The sequence below is a fragment of the Phaseolus vulgaris genome, chromosome 5 (genome assembly GCF_000499845.2).
Source record: "Phaseolus vulgaris cultivar G19833 chromosome 5, P. vulgaris v2.0, whole genome shotgun sequence".
In the NCBI taxonomy this organism is placed as follows: domain Eukaryota; kingdom Viridiplantae; phylum Streptophyta; class Magnoliopsida; order Fabales; family Fabaceae; genus Phaseolus; species Phaseolus vulgaris.
This window is the reverse complement of record NC_023755.2, coordinates 39,156,950-39,173,255: the sequence shown is the minus strand read 5'-3', so window position 1 is coordinate 39,173,255 and position 16,306 is coordinate 39,156,950. Positions and strand designations below refer to the sequence as shown.

Genomic DNA, 16,306 nt, shown 5'->3' with positions numbered 1-16,306 from the left:
CATTTTTTAAATCCATTTATTTGGTTTTCACTATTGTACATGAACTTAATAACTAACTTCTTCCCCTCTTTTGCATTTGAAAAAAAATTGATAAGATTACAAGCATCAAGTCAGTTAAGCATAACTCCGCATGATATCAACGGCGGATATCATAACCATAGTTTAGAGAAAGTTTTAGACGAAATTGTATGCATATTTTATACTCTTTTTTTCAATTAAATTAGAATTTTACTTCACTGATTCATAAAAGATATAATAAGAAATTTTTACTGTTAGGTCAAAAGCTTTGACCGAAAAATCCAACCGAAAGATCGAGTCGAAAGTTGATTAGAAAGGTTAAATGTAGAAAATATATATAAATAAATAAAACTCATAATGATAAGTTATTGTAGCAAAACCAATAATGATAAGGTCCAAATTAATAGGTTTGTATTTAAAAAGATACTAGTTAAAAAAGAAAAGTTCAAATAGGTTTTAGGTCCAGTAAGAAAACATTATAAATAGAATATCAGGTATGTATATCAAACTGATTCTGACTCTGACATTGAAGCGCCTTGTAGGTACACACTCTCAATCGTGAGAGGAGATCGAGAGGAGAAGCCGAAAAGATCCAGTTGATCCAGCTCACTTAGGAAGCTTGCCAGCCTTAGATCCAACGTGAAGCAGGAGTTATCCGAGAGCCCAATCCGAGAGTCCAACTCGAAAAGTTAAGAAGATTCGAGAAGTCAACCCACTCTGATTAAAGAGAAATAGTTTCTAGAACTTTGTAAAAACAATTTTAGTTATATATAAATTTATAATATGGTTATTAAGTAAAGAAATCCTTTTTATATTACATTTTTCACATAATATATTATGTATGGACGAGGAAATTAAACATGTCAATTTTTTTTTCTAAAAATAGACCGAAAGAGTGCCATAGTCAAACAAATTAAAATGTTAATTCATCCCATTTAATCAGTGATGGGCTTAATTCTATCACTGCAATTATTCCACATTGTCTTTACTGTAAACGACAAAGCTTGCGATGTCAAATAGTTTTCATCATAACCATATTAAATACTCTCCAACTCCATTATTCATCCACCAAAAACCTACCTTGGAGGGATATCACAGTAGCTGCAGAGAAACACCTTCCCAAGCAATTACACGGTGTCTTTCTATTATGGCCTATTTTGATTCACAACTTCAGATATATATGTTTCTGCAGTGCTTTCTTTTTCTATGCTTTTTTTCTTTCTTAAATGCATGCATGTTGTTCGTCTCCTCTCTTTTATGTTTCTTTTCTAATATCTTTTATATGGTATAGTCATAATCTCCAAATTACTCTTATTAAACAGAAAGTACGTGTGAGTTTAACCAAGGTAACATAATTTATTAAGCTTCACATATTATACTACTTCGGTCAGTAACTCGAGACAAAAAAATAGTTACATGTTAAGAATAAATGTTAAAAATTTTTATGAGTTGGAGTAGCCATCCTAGTCTTTATTTAATATATTTTTTGTTATTAATAAAAAAATAAGATTCATTAATTTTTTTTTCTTTATTTAATATATTTTTTATTACTGATTAAAAGAAACATGAGAATAAGATTCAATAATCTACTTCTTCTAGTTTACACTTACTATGTTATTTGGATATATTTTTATTTATTTGTTGTTCTTGACAAAAAAATATTACTTAGATATATATTTTTAACGAGTAGCATAGTAAGTGTAAATTTAGATATATATTAGTTAGATATATCATATATATTACTAATTTTTAAACATGGTCATTTACCAATTAGAAAGATTATAACTTTTATAGGTAGTTGTTGCAACTAAACATTTACCACGATGGTAGTTCATAAAATTTTGAATACAGGTTAAATTATTTTATTAGATAAAATAATAAATATTAAAAAAAAAAGAAGCTACTTAGAGTCTTAAGAGTTAATTATTTATCGTTTAAAAAAGAGAGTAATTAATTAAACTTGTATATTTGCTTTAAGATGTGATATATTAGGGTTGAGATATTCTTTATTATTATTTTACTTCTTTTACTGATAAAAAAAATTAAAGTTGGTTTAGATAGCGTGAGCCTGTTGGGTGTATTTTGACTAAATAAACTTAATTAAATTTTAACCCTCTTATAATTTAGGTGTTTTTAACTGAGTCTATATTAAAAAAAATTATTCTTAGAATAATTTTTATTTTTACAAATGCAGATACTTAAAAAATAAAAAAAATTGTTAATAAAAACTCAACAAAAATATATTTAAATTTATAAAGTATTTAAAACTTAATTAAACAAACAAATAAAAAAAAACCTTGAGTTGGGTCCCGACTTAGTTATTTTGAATTTCAGCCAATTGAAAGTACTCTTTGTTTGAGTTAGATTTGTTAAATGAGAAAATTGTAAATTGAGATTCACAATCAATTTATCAATATAATTTTAAAATTCTTTATTTTAATAAAAAATTATTTTTCTCTGCAATTATATAATCTGGTTAATAATTGTCAGTATATATATCATCACTCTTTTTAAATCTGGTTAGATGTAAATATTTTAAATGTTAGTATGAAAATTTATTTTGAAATATGCAATTGAGAATTAAACATTCATTTCTGTAAAAAAAATTAAAAAAAAAGAAAACGTCTTCTCTGTAAGCTAACCACAATTCTTTGTCAGGTAAAAGTTTAAAAATATGGTGCTCGTATATCTGTCACCCTACAGAGTGTTGGTGACTTTCTTCATTGCTTCTCTATGTGGTTTACTTATTCAAGCTCAGAACCAAGCAGGTTTGATGATGGAAAACATGAACTTCATTTTATCATAATTTTAGCTGAAGTCTCAATTCCCATTGTTCATAAGCATATTTTTTTATGTTTTAGGTTTCATCAGCATAGACTGCGGAGCTAGTGCCGATGAGAAATATACTGAAGAGTCCACAGGCATAGATTACATTTCAGATGCAAATTTCATAACTACTGGTGTGAGCAAGTCAATAGCATCTGATCTCAAAGGGATGTCTCAGCAACAGATGTGGAATGTGAGAAGCTTCCCTGAAGGAAGAAGGAACTGCTACAAAATAAACATCACAATAAACTCTAAGTATCTTATCCGGACTGTTTATTTGTACGGAAATTATGATGGGCTGAATAAGACACCAAAATTTGGTCTTCTTCTGGGACCTAACTTCTGGCATACAGTGACTATACACAATGCATCCATTTTCCAATACAATGAGATCATACATGTACCTACACAAGACTATGTACAAATCTGTCTGGTTGACACAGGCCTTGGAACACCATTTATATCAGCCATAGAACTGAGAACTTTGACAGATAATCTTTATGTTCAATCTGGATCGTGGGAAACTCAAAGGCGGTGGGATTTAGGTTCAAACAAAAGCTACAGGTGAACTCTACTTTTGGATTGAACTTTTTCTCTCAGGTACAAGGACTAATTTTGGTTTCTCTCAGGTACAAGGACGATCGTTATGATCGTTACTGGGAAGCTAGCGACATCAATGATTCGACAAAATTAAGTGTTTCGATCTCTGATAAGATTATAATCACCGAGTCCGAATACCACCCGCCAGCTATTGTGATGAGCACTGCAGTTACAGCTGTAAATGCTAATGCTCCGTTGGTAATAAGCTGGGAGCCAGAAAACGAAACTGATCAATTCTATGTTTACATGCACTTCATGGATGTTCAAGTGTTAACCACCAATCAGACAAGAAGATTCAACGTCATGTTGAACGGAAAATTATGGTATGCAAATTGTTCTCCGCTGTACATGGGCGGCAACAGTATAGGTGGCCCGACAGGCCTCAGCGGGAAAGAAATTAAATTTTCCCTGGAGAGGACCGAAAATTCAACCCTACCTCCAATCATCAATGCCATCGAATCTTACAGATTAATAGAATCCCATCAATCAGGTACGTACCAAGGAGATGGTATGCGGAGAAAGAGATTAAAATTTCTCATATATCTCAAATCCATTTCTCTAATTAGTTCACGCACAACTGCAAGTGGTCTGAACTATTTTTTTTTCTTTTTTAAATTTTTATTTGAAAAAAGTTGATGCGATTACAAGAATCAAGTCAGTTTATGGAGTGAAAAGAGATTGGCAAGGTGATCCATGCGCCCCTGCAACCTACTTGTGGGATGGTTTGAACTGTACTTATGGCGACAATGAGGTCCCAAGAATCACAACTTTGTAAGTCTTCCTGCCCAAATTTCTATTTTTGCTTTATAAAACTCATATGACATTGTATATAAATATAACTATTCTTTGACAAAACAGGAATTTATCTTCAAGTGGATTGTCAGGAAACATAGACACTTCAATCTCAAATCTCATCATGTTGGAGAAGTTGTGAGTTTTTTTTGTTTTTCTTTTATTTCACACACTCCAAAAATAGACGAGACCAGACAAAACTGGTGTGTTATATCTTTTTATAATTATGCCATGCACTTATCTGTAAGATATTCTTTTGACTTTCGGCACATGTATCAAGATTTAAACATACTTACTATAGCTAAGCTATTTGTTTTCCAGGGATTTATCTAACAATAACTTAACTGGTGAAGTTCCTGATTTTCTGATTCAGTTGCAACACTTGAAGATCTTGTAAGTTACTTCATTTACTGGAACACTATATATTTTCCTCTGTATCAGATAATAGAAACGATATTTTTTTTAGAAACTTGGAGAAGAATGACCTCTCCGGTTCAATTCCCTCTTCACTTATTGAAAAATCACACGAAGGTTCTCTCTCACTAAGGTATGAATCTAACAAAAAGGTCTCAAATTCATAATATGGTTACTTATGATGCTGATGATTATTAATTACTTATATTTAAGGCATTTGAGATTCATTTATAAATGATCCACAAATTTCTGAGCTCAAGCAAAATAAATTGAAGTATGTATTTAAATTATGGATTATTTGTAACGTTTACTGAGACTTGAAACATATTTTTTCTATGATTTCTTTCCATGGTAGTGTGGGTCAAAATCCAAATCTATGTGAATCTGGTGAATGCAACGAGACGAAAAAGAAAAACATAGTTACACCCATACTACTAGTATCAATTAGTGGGGTTTTAATTCTTCTAATAGCAGTTGCAATATTGTGGATCTGTAAAAGGAAAAAATCAAAAGGTAATGCTGAAGTAATTACGGAAAGTTCGTATTTTCTATTAACATTTTACCATAAAGTTAATTTTAAGCTATTCATTTTCAAAATATTTTTGAAAAATTTACAGATTCGGTGGCAGTAAATCATCAGAATAAGATTTCACAACAATCCACAGAAAAGGATGATTCGCTCCAGTCACGCAAAAGTCAAATGTATTCATACAATGATGTCCTTCAAATCACTAACAATTTCAATAGAATTATTGGTAAAGGAGGCTTTGGAACAGTTTACCTGGGCTTTATCAATAACACTCCAGTTGCAGTGAAAATGCTTTCCCCATCAGCAGTTCATGGTTATAAACAATTTCAGGCAGAGGTAAGTTATTAATCAGTTTACTCTAGGTTTCTGATTTTGGTACCAAACCTATATGGTTTAACATGGTTGTGATTTTGATTTTCAGGTTAAACTTTTAATCAGAGTTCATCACAAAAATTTGACATCCCTTATTGGTTACTGTAACGAAGAAACCAACAAGGCTCTCATATATGAGTACATGGCTAAAGGGAACTTACGAGAACATCTCTCAGGTTGGTTCCAAATAAAATTATTTTCTTGTTAAAAATTACTGAAATCAATTTCCAAATTTGATTTCATTTCTGAAACTGTTGATATAGAATTTGTAATATTGGAGAACTGTATGAGTCGTATGACTAACTTGTACTGAACAAAAACAAACATGTATAGAAAGTTACAGAACTTGTTCCTGTAGGTAAATACAATGAATCACCATTCTTGAGCTGGAAGGAAAGACTTCGTGTAGCAGTGGATACAGCCCAAGGTTAGAAAGTAAAATTCAAATTATGAATTTTTGTAAACTCGCTTTTACCTACTTAACACGTTTGCCGTAATTATAAATTTAATATCAGGGTTGGAATATCTGCAAAATGGTTGCAAGCCTCCTATAATCCACAGAGATGTAAAATCTACAAACATCTTGTTGGATGAACACTTCCAAGCAAAATTATCTGATTTCGGTCTATCCAAAGTTGTCCCAGATGATGGGGGATCTCACGTGTCAACTATTGTTGCTGGTACTGTTGGTTATCTTGACCCTCAGTAAGTATTTCAATTATTGCCCTTTCTGTCATTTCCACGTGAATATTTGAGTTATCATCACAAAATCCGCAGAGAGTAACTAATTTGGGTTTCATGACTTCTCCTGCAGCTACCACTCTTCCAATCGATTGACACAGAAAAGTGATGTTTATAGTTTTGGAGTTGTTCTTTTGGAAATAATCACAAATCAATCAGTAACGGGAAGGAATGAAGAAAATGGTCACATAAGTGAACGAGTTAGCTCCATGATACCAACGGGGGATATCAGGGCCATAGTTGACTCAAGGTTAGAAGGAAATTTTGACATTAACTCCGCATGGAAAGCCCTAGAAATAGCAATGGCTTGTGTTTCTCGAAATCCAAATGAAAGGCCAATGATGAGTGTGGTGGTGATTGAACTACAGGAGACTTTAGCGACTGAATTAGCTAGAACAGAGCATAATAATGGTGCTGATCCTAAGTATTCAGTTGCAGCGTGGAGTGAATCCGAATTAATGCCCTTGGCTAGGTAAAAGCTTACTCATGATGAGAATAATAGAACAACCTTGTAACAAGGGAAAGTGATGATTGTACAAGAATAAGGTTATTAGGTGCTTTACTATTATCAGTTTTCTTTTCTGAGTCTGTGTTGTTTAGGATTGGTGATAGCAGTAATAAAAGTTAAAAATATTATTAAGGTTATTAGGTGCTTTACTTTAATCAGTTTTCTTTTCCGAGTCTGTGTTGTTTTGGATTGGTTATAGCAGTAATAAAAGTTAAAATATTATTATGGATTTGTAAACTAGAGTTGCCAACAATAATCACTCTAGCTATTTTTATTATGTCATTGCTTTGTTAATTTTTCTATTAAAGTTTATCTTTAGAAATTTTTATTAACAAATACTTACTGTTTAAACTCGAGAAAAGTAATGAGAAAATATTAAGACATAGAGGATTGTTACAGCTTTTGATATATGCGGAAATATGCTATATAAGTTAGTAAAGTTAAAATTAATAATATGTTATATAAGTTAGTAATAATAAGTTAGCTTCTTCCCTTTGCATTTGGATGTTTCCTCCTTACTTTTTCCACAACCTCCTTCCAAAACTCTATTTTTCTAGGATTTCCCTCAACTTTTAAGCCAATGTTTGAATGGGATTGACATTTGAGCACAGTTAAGTATATTGGCATAGACTGCTAGCTGATGACTTTGGACGCCTACAACTCCAATCCTCGTCGTATGAAAATTCACTTTTAAACCAATCGCTAATTCAAAACATCTGAAGATTGTCTTAATTATGATAACATTTTGGTTTGTAGCTTGGCAAAACCATCAAAGTGTCATCTGGGAAGTAGAGCATTGAAAGTTCTACCTGGCTATCCCCAACTTTCACCCCTTTCAGCTTATTTTCGTTCACTATTTTCCTTACTAGGCCTACCAAAAGAGAAAATGAGCGATTTGGGTCCCTTGTCTTAGACCCCTTGTAAGAATGAATTATTGGGTAGGACTACCGTTAACCAAAACAAACACAAAAGATGATTCCAAGCATCAGTCATTTCTCACATAAGCCTGGTCTACTAAGCATATAGTAGAAGAATTCTCATAACACAGAGTCATAAGCTTTTTAATGGACTTTTATTATTAGTCTTGACCTCTTTTCCTTCGTAAGATCTTCCACCACTTCATTAGCTACAACGTGCTTCCAACAAGCCCTTATCTCTTGGAAAAGCTAATTAAGATTGGTCTTATATTAATAACTCTAGCGAGAGCACATTTCATTCTATTAGAGACGATCTTATATATTGCACCAACAAGTGATATTGGTCTATACTCATCCAAATTCGTGGGGTCCTTTATCTTAGGTTCAAGAGCAATAACGGACCACTTACAACTTTTTGGGATTATTCATGTACTCTCAAAGCTTTGAACCGCTTGTAGAATATCATCCTTGATGGTTTCCCAAGATCCTTGGATGAAATTGAAGTTAAATTCAGGAATTTTTGAGCCATCACCCTCTTACACTGCATCCCTTACCTCTTCCTTTGATGTCTTTGCAACCAGCTTAATATTTTTCTCCTTGTGGATATATATGTGTAAAGGGAAATAAATTAGAAGGATAAAGTTAAGTTGGTTTGTTCCGAACTCAATTTCTTACTCATTCATGCCTTGGTACTATGTGTTTTCATGAAGCTAACTCAGAACTTATCCATCAGTATATTTTCAAACAAGTTTATCCTAAAAACTGCAGATTATAGAGACTGCAATTCTGAGATGTCATTGCCAAGTAGGACCAATATATATATATATATATATATATATATATATATATATATATATATATACACTTTTTTTTCAATTAAATTTAGAATTTTACTTCACTAATTCATAATGAGATACAATAAAGTATAATATTTTGATGAGAATCAAACTTAGAGAAAGTCTTGTAACACGTAGAGATATACACTTATAACTAATTTAAGATTTAGTAGGGTTTAGGGTTTAACTAGAAAGATCAAGTTCTATTGATGTCAACTCAGGGTGCCTAAGACAATGTTGTGGTATGATGTACTCTGAAAACGGGAATTCGGCTTTATGCAGTACAAGAGTGTTCGCCAATTCTATGCATAGCATAGGCTTAACTCTTGCCATCTTTGCCTTGTGTAGTAGCAGCTTTTGCATGATGTAGTTGGGGCTGATTTATGGTTAGTTCTCCAGCATCTTTTGCACAAATATATAAGGGTCGCCTAAAGGAAAATGGGGATTTGTTAAAGTGCAAAGGCCTTTTGTTCTTGAGACAGTTACAATTGATTTATTCATTATCAGGAATTTTGGTTTGGCTCTTCGAAAGTTTCCTGAAATCCAATGATGTGGTTGGGTTGGTTGATGAGTGGGCTGCGGGTGAGTCAATGCCATGAGAAAAGCATTTGATTATCATACCAACCGGGGCAGCGCTGGTTCTCTATTCTCTACATTTCAGTCTGCCAGCCATATGTTATCATGGAATTTTACAGTTCTTGCTGCATAATTTTGTAATATATTAGGGAATATTGAGTAAGTAAATTAAAATATTTAAAGAGGTAAGAATATTGTACAATAAAATCACGTTAATTGTGTATTAATAAGATTAATTTCTATAATATGTTTATCTAAATTAATATTATTACACTGATATAATTATGTGAGAATTTATAATAATAATTTCCAAAAATTATGACTTTGACGTTGGATTATCCGTCAAATCGAACTAATAGGTATATGACCGATCAAGAAAGAGTAAAATTACCCTTTTCATATAATATATATTACATATGGACCACGAAACATGGCAATTGTTTTCTGTTAAAGAAAAAAAGACCGAAAGACTGGCCCTAGTCGAACAAATTAAAATCAATATCTTTCTTCACCTCAACCATCCACTACAAGAAAATATTAAATAGAAACCAATTTTTAGAAACCAAAATAATTAGTTGTAATAGTAACTAAATTAGACACCATTTTAGAAACTAAAACAAAAATTGGTTTCTAAATTAGTTTATATTATTTTCTATTATTGTTAAATAGTTTATAAATTGGTATCTAATTAGCAACCAAAGTTTTATCTATCAATTATTTAGTTTCTAAATTTAGCAATACAAATTATTTAGTTAAAATTTTAGCCCATCCCATTTAATAACTGATGGGATTATATGCACTGAAAAAGAGGCTCATTCTCCCTACACCTCCATATGAAATGTCAAATGTCTGTTTTGCTCTTTCTAAATTTTTTTAATACCCTAAACTCTCTCTTAACCTCTCACCAAACCCCTCCATTCCCTTATTCTTTCTATTTTTAAAGGACGACCCTTTAGTCATTTTTCTTCTATTTAATGCATTTATAATATAGAAATAATTTATAAAGTTTGTAAAATTTGAATTAATTAGTTTATTGTGACCAGCTATATACGTGTACGTCGTTAAATTTACGGCATGTTTACGCGTTAACGTGTAGAAGATTTATATTACTGCACATTTAATTAGGGAGTTTTAATGTTGATTCTTCAAGCATTTACATTTAATTCATAGTCAAACAAATTAAAAAGTTAATCCATCCCATTTAATCAGTGATGGGCTTGTATGGACCGGAAAAATGTGTTTTACTTTACTTGTTGACCTGGAACTTTCTTATGTAAGTCAATTTTTTTGGATTTTTCCAGAAACAGGAGAGCTCAGGCATCATTCAGTTCTTTTTTATCGATAAAAAAATAATAATAAAAAATGATATTTTAGATATACCTTAACCCTTCTAAAAAAACAACGACATATTGTGAGGTTTAAAATAGATAACACGAAACATGCAAACATCTATTCTTATCCATCTTAAAAAACATCATTCCTAACTTGAAATAATCTTGCTCAACCCAACCTCTCACTTTTAACCTTTCATTTTTTAATTGACTTCATGTAAATCAATGGTTTTAAACATCAATCTGAGTATGAAAAACATATTAATCATACCTTTGAGATAATCCATGATTAAACCTGTAATTTTTCCATTGTGAAAATTTTCATATGGTCTATGTGTCAATTCTTAAAAACCTTATTTCCATATTTCGCTTACAACTGCTATCTACACGCAATATCAGATTCGGTTAACATCTTCGCTCTCCTCGTTCATTCTGAAGTATGTGAATTTTAGATCTGATGAACTACCCCTGTCCTTCCCAACCACTCGTAATACTTGGACTAGACTAACCCACGCTACCCTACAAGTACTAAATAGATGGGGCATTTTATTTGTCAATTTTTTTTTGTCTAAAAAATAGACCGAAAGAGTGCCATAGTCAAACAAATTAAAATGCTAATCCATCCCATTTAATCTGTGATGGGCTTATATGGACAGGAAAATTGTCTTTTTCTCCACTTGTTGACAATGAACTTTCGTATTTAAGTCAAATTTTTTGGATTTTTCTAGGGAGCAGGTCATCATTCAGTAGTTTTATTAGTTAGCTATTAATGTTTATTCTTCCACATTTCCACTTAATAATTTGAAGCAATATTTTCAATATAATATTGACTTGTCCCGGCCCAACGTGTCATTGACAGACGAATGGCCGAGACCTTCGGAGACTTAACTGAGACGGTCGAAGACCACATTTATTTGGCCGATGGCCTACCCTCACCATGAGAATTTGGCCGATGGCCGAACCTCATTACAATTAACGCTCAAACCGAGATCAGTAAAGCTAATCCATCATCAAGAATTAGGTAATGCAACCCTAAGCGGTATCCACCTCGATAAACGGGCCCAACAAGGTAGGCCCATTAGAATAATATAAATAGCACGCATTCCAAGGAATAAGGTATGTCATTATTACTGTTCACCTACCTGAGAGCTAACCACCCGCTTTACTGACTTGAGCGTCAGAGTGCCTTCGCAGGTACCCCCACCATCCGGTGTTCACCCGACGACCGAGTCCCGAGTGCCGAAGGATAAGCAGGAGGACGAGAAGAACCCCAGCTCATCACCCAGTCACCTGCCCGACCGAAAGAAGACGAAGAAGACTTCAATAGTTCTCTAGGTCCCATCTCCCTAGTAGGAACAAGAACAAAACAAGAGAAAAACTGATTACAGCATTAACAACCCCCGTCTAACTACTGCATAATTCTACCCCACTTGGGGAGACCCCATGCACCACTTCTGCATCAGTTATTAGTTCCTGTGCTAAAATAAAATTACCCTGCACATGCTGCATCCGCACCTGGCAGCTCATTACCAAGCACCACAGTCAGCCTTTTTAATAGAGCACTCCAGAGAAGTCAAAAAACATTCCCTGCTTCTGTGTGATATCGCACCGCTGCACTAAGATCCATCTCATCATCCCCTCACAAGCAATCCAAACAAAGGGAGTTTTCACACCCAAGCGTCCATAACCCAACCAGCTTTGCTTTACCTACCCTTTCACATCTATTTCTTAATACACAGGATCGGACTCAAACCATTCAGAAAAAGAAAGATTAAAGGCCCGAATTCTATGTTTCAGCCAAAGCCAGCATTTCAGTTGTCATATGAAAAATTTCTTCCTCATCCACAACCCTTGCGTGAAAATAATAAGATTACGTTGTTTTCAAATACTCCAAATCACAGCTACCCACATACCTTTCGACACCATATTCTTATTATAGGTGTCTTGTGATAAGCAAACTTGTTCGAAATGACACTTCAAATCCACGTGCTGAACATACAAAAACATCAATCCATCTAGCGATCCCACACATAATGGGCAACATCACATTGTACGAAAAGATGTTGTGAGGATTCATTCACAACTTGGCACATCAAACACAATAGTGCGGGCAACTCCACCCCTCTCTTAGAGAAATTAACTCTTGTTGGAATACTATTCACCATGGCCCTCCACAAGGTTGTCAAAACATTGGAAAAAAGCTTTAACCTATCATAACTTCCTGAAAATATCTTGATGAGGCCCTCTTACATGATTTGCTGGACCATTATAAGCAGATTTCACCGAAAACTTTCCAGAATCGTTGCCTTCCCATACCTGCCTATCCTTCATCTCCTTTAACAGCTCTAGAAGTCTTAGAAGCCTTAGAAGTTCTTCTTCTTGTGTTGATTCCCATTGGAACCTATCCCTCCTCCACTTTAGCCCCCCATTGCCAAACGAAATCTATGCAGCTATAAAAGCCAGTGTCAGTATAACTCATATATTCCTCGAAGCCATGCTGCTCAATCATTGTAGTTGTTGGGATAATATTCAGCCTTTTATGCTAGCTGTTTTTTTAAAAATTAAATTAAACTTTAGTAATAAAAATATATTTTATCGATTTTATATGAATTTAGGTTGATTGATGGGTGAATTAAATAGTATTATTTGTATGATGCAGATTGCAGAGTTAAACACGGAAAAAGAAATTAAAGCTAAAAAGTGTTTGTAATTACCTCCAAACCTAAGTCAATGTGGATGACTTTCTACGTTGCTGTTTTAGCTCTTCTACGTATTCCAGCTTATGCTCAACCAGGTTCTATTTGTTTTCCTTGTCTTGTTTTAAATTCTGTTAGTGAGTGTGGGTTGTGACTCTTCTATCTTTGTACCCTTTTTCTGAAAATGAATAGTACACACACAACAAATCCATCTAGCTTTCGTTTTGCAGTCTTAATTGTTTCCTCTGGCCATTAGGGTTATCATGTGCACATTACTTAAGTAAACTCATGTTGGTTTAGTGACCTTTTATCCCTTCCAGCAAAGAAAGACTTCACTCTCTCTTTTTGTAGCAACTTTAACAGTAATATATGCAATTTTATGTTTTAGGATTCATCAGCATAGATTGCGGAGCTGAAGCAGGTGTCAACACTGAGTCATCAATACACATAAATTATGTTTCGGATGCAAATTTCACAAATACTGGTGTGAGAGGGACAATATCATCTGAGATCAGCAGGCAGACTCAACAACAACTGAGCAGGCTGAGAAGGTTCCCGGAAGGAAACAAGAACTGCTACAAAATAAGCGTCACAAGAGGCTCTAAGTATCTCATCCGCACTCTTTTTCTTTATGGAAATTATGATGGCCAAAATATTCCACCACAGTTTGATCTTCTTCTGGAAGCTAACAAATGGGCTACAGTTAATATAAGCAATGCATCCAATCCCGAATTCGAGGAGATCATACACGTACCTTCACTGGATTATGTACAAATCTGTCTGGTTGACACAGGCCATGGCACACCATTTATAACAACCATAGAATTCATTACTTTGAAAAATAATACATACGTCACTCAATATGGATCGCTGAAACTTTACCTGCGTAACGATTTTGGTTCAAACATAATCTACAGGTGAAATCATACTTATGGCTCAAATCTGTTGCCTTATAAGATTGATTGATTCATTATTGAATTTATTCTGATTTTCTCACAGGTATCCGACTGATGTTTATGATCGTTTGTGGTACATCCTTGAACCATTCGAAGATTGGACAAACCTAAGTGGTTCAATTCCAGATGATTCTTTAGATAAGGGCGATTACCAACTGAGAGCTATTATCATGAGCACCGCAGTTAGACCGGCAAATGATAGTGCTCCGTTGGTAATAAGCTGGGAGCCACAAGATGAAACTGATGAATTCTATGTTTACATGCACTTCACAGAGATTCAAGAGTTAACCACCAATCAGACAAGACAATTCAACATCATGAGGAACGGTGAATTATGGATTTCAAATTTTTCTCCGCGATACCTGGCTGTCGACTCTTTATATACCTCTTCATCTTCAGCCGTCAGTGGAAAAGAAATTAAATATTCCCTCGTGAGGACCGGAAATTCAATCCTGCCTCCCATCATCAGTGCCCTTGAAGTTTACACAGTCGACTTACAGAAACCAGAAACATTCCAAGGAGATGGTATCTTATATTTTTTAAATCCATTTATTGGGTTTTCACTATTGTACATGAACTTAACTACCTTATTTTCCTCTTTTGCATTTGAAAAAAAGTTGATGCCATTACAAGCATCAAGTCCGTTTATGGAGTGAAAAGAGATTGGCAAGGTGATCCATGCGCTCCTGCAGCCTACTTGTGGGATGGTTTGAACTGTACTTATGGCGACGATGAGGTCCCAAGAATCACAACTTGTAAGTCTTGTTACCCAAATTTCTATTATTGCTTTATAAAACTGAGATGATATTGTATATAAATATAACTATTGATTGACAAAACAGGAATTTATCTTCAAGTGGATTGTCAGGAAAGATAGACCCTTCAATCTCAAAGCTCACCATGTTGGAGAAGCTGTGAGTTTTTTTTTTATTTCACCCCATTCAGAAATACATGAGACTAGAAGAATATCTTGTGTTAAATCTTTTTATTAATTATGCTATGCACTTATCTGTAAGATATTCTTTTGACTTTCGGTACATGTGTCAAGATTTAAACATACTTACTATAGCCAAGTTATTTGTTTTCCAGGGATTTATCTAACAATAACTTAAATAGTGAAGTTCTTGATTTTCTGATTCAGTTGCAACACTTGAAGATCTTGTAAGTTACTTCATTTACTGGAACACTATATATTATCCTCTGAATCAGATAATAGAAACGATATTTGTTTTAGAAACTTGGAGAAGAATGACCTCTCCGGTTCAATTCCCTCTGCACTTGTTGAAAAATCTTAGGGAGGTTCTCTCACCCTAAGGTATGAATCTAACTAAAAAGTCTCAAATTCATAATGCAGGGTAGATTCAAATCAAGTGCAGTGGTTGGTCTGCTTACGTCTGGAGCTTCGAAAGGTGCACCTGAAAGTGATTATGTGCTGCCAAAGCTGGTTTTTTTTTTAAAGATGTTGTGTTGTACGGTTGTTTTAGTCTTGTGTATAATAAATTGTATCATCCTTAAGTAATTTATTTGTATATATTATTTCTTGTTAATAAAAAAAACTTATAATTAATTTAAGATTTAGTAGGGAATTCTTTTAGTATAAATTACAAGTAATAAAATTCTTTTAATTATATATAAATTTATAATATGGTTATTATAGTAAATAAATCCTTTTCATATTACCTTTTTCATATAATATATTACATATGGACGACCAAACATGTCAATTTATAAAAAATAGTTCGAAAGACTGCCTTAATCAAACAAATGAAAATGTTAATCAAACATCCCATTTATTCAGTGATGGGTTTATATGGACCGGAAAAAATGTCTTTTTCTCTACTTGTTTTGGAACTTTCTTATGTAAGTAAGTCAATGGTTTTCTTAGACTTCTACCACTGCAACTATTCCACATTGTCTTCTACTGATAGGTCAAATACTTTTTATTATAAGTATATTAAATTCAAATTATTTCACTTTCCTCACACTTTATTTTAAATTTAATTTCTAATCCAAACAAAATATCTATATTCTGATTTAATAATAAACTTATTTATTATTCATTTATGGATTTCAGATCGAAAGTGAAAAAGTTCCATATAATATTAAATAATAATTTATTGAGTTATTAAAAAGTTAAATTTATTTACTTTTCTAGTCATTAAAATCTATTCCAATAAGATTAAAGAATATTGTT

At 33.2% G+C, this 16,306-nt stretch overlaps 2 protein-coding genes and 1 long non-coding RNA gene across 3 annotated transcripts; all 3 read left to right on the top strand.

Moving 5' to 3' along the window:
* Positions 1-1,085: 1,085 nt before the first annotated feature.
* On the top strand, positions 1,086-7,037 carry LOC137834541 (LRR receptor-like serine/threonine-protein kinase IOS1). The gene is made up of 14 exons (XM_068642565.1): positions 1,086-1,152; positions 2,677-2,786; positions 2,880-3,408; positions 3,474-3,934; positions 4,077-4,215; positions 4,303-4,374; positions 4,558-4,629; positions 4,703-4,783; positions 5,006-5,163; positions 5,268-5,515; positions 5,601-5,727; positions 5,910-5,978; positions 6,067-6,256; positions 6,366-7,037. The coding sequence occupies exons 2-14, from the start codon at positions 2,693-2,695 to the stop codon at positions 6,766-6,768; spliced, it is 2,643 nt and encodes an 880-aa protein (XP_068498666.1). The 5' UTR covers positions 1,086-1,152; positions 2,677-2,692; the 3' UTR covers positions 6,769-7,037.
* Positions 7,038-13,190: 6,153 nt separating this feature from the next.
* Positions 13,191-14,917, top strand: LOC137834432 (putative leucine-rich repeat receptor-like protein kinase At2g19210). The gene is made up of 4 exons (XM_068642487.1): positions 13,191-13,254; positions 13,545-14,073; positions 14,156-14,637; positions 14,730-14,917. Exons 1-4 carry the CDS (start codon positions 13,191-13,193, stop codon positions 14,915-14,917), a joined length of 1,263 nt encoding a protein of 420 aa, XP_068498588.1.
* A 36-nt stretch (positions 14,918-14,953) lies between these two features.
* On the top strand, positions 14,954-15,558 carry LOC137835899 (uncharacterized). Its single transcript, XR_011085167.1, has 3 exons — positions 14,954-15,026; positions 15,202-15,273; positions 15,467-15,558. It is a non-coding gene; the product is annotated as an uncharacterized lncRNA (long non-coding RNA).
* The last annotated feature ends 748 nt before the right edge of the window (positions 15,559-16,306 follow it).

Bases quoted from the DNA above. Each gene is read 5' to 3' on its own strand.
- LOC137834432 (XM_068642487.1), top strand. From the start codon at position 13,191: ATGTGGATGACTTTCTACGTTGCTGTTTTAGCTCTTCTACGTATTCCA. The intron at 13,255-13,544 runs GTTCTATTTGTT...TTTATGTTTTAG, and splicing joins TCCAGCTTATGCTCAACCAG to GATTCATCAGCATAGATTGC. The intron at 14,074-14,155 runs GTGAAATCATAC...ATTTTCTCACAG, and splicing joins GGTTCAAACATAATCTACAG to GTATCCGACTGATGTTTATG.
- LOC137834541 (XM_068642565.1), top strand. From the start codon at position 2,693: ATGGTGCTCGTATATCTGTCACCCTACAGAGTGTTGGTGACTTTCTTC. The intron at 3,409-3,473 runs GTGAACTCTACT...GGTTTCTCTCAG, and splicing joins GGTTCAAACAAAAGCTACAG to GTACAAGGACGATCGTTATG. The intron at 5,516-5,600 runs GTAAGTTATTAA...TTTGATTTTCAG, and splicing joins ATAAACAATTTCAGGCAGAG to GTTAAACTTTTAATCAGAGT.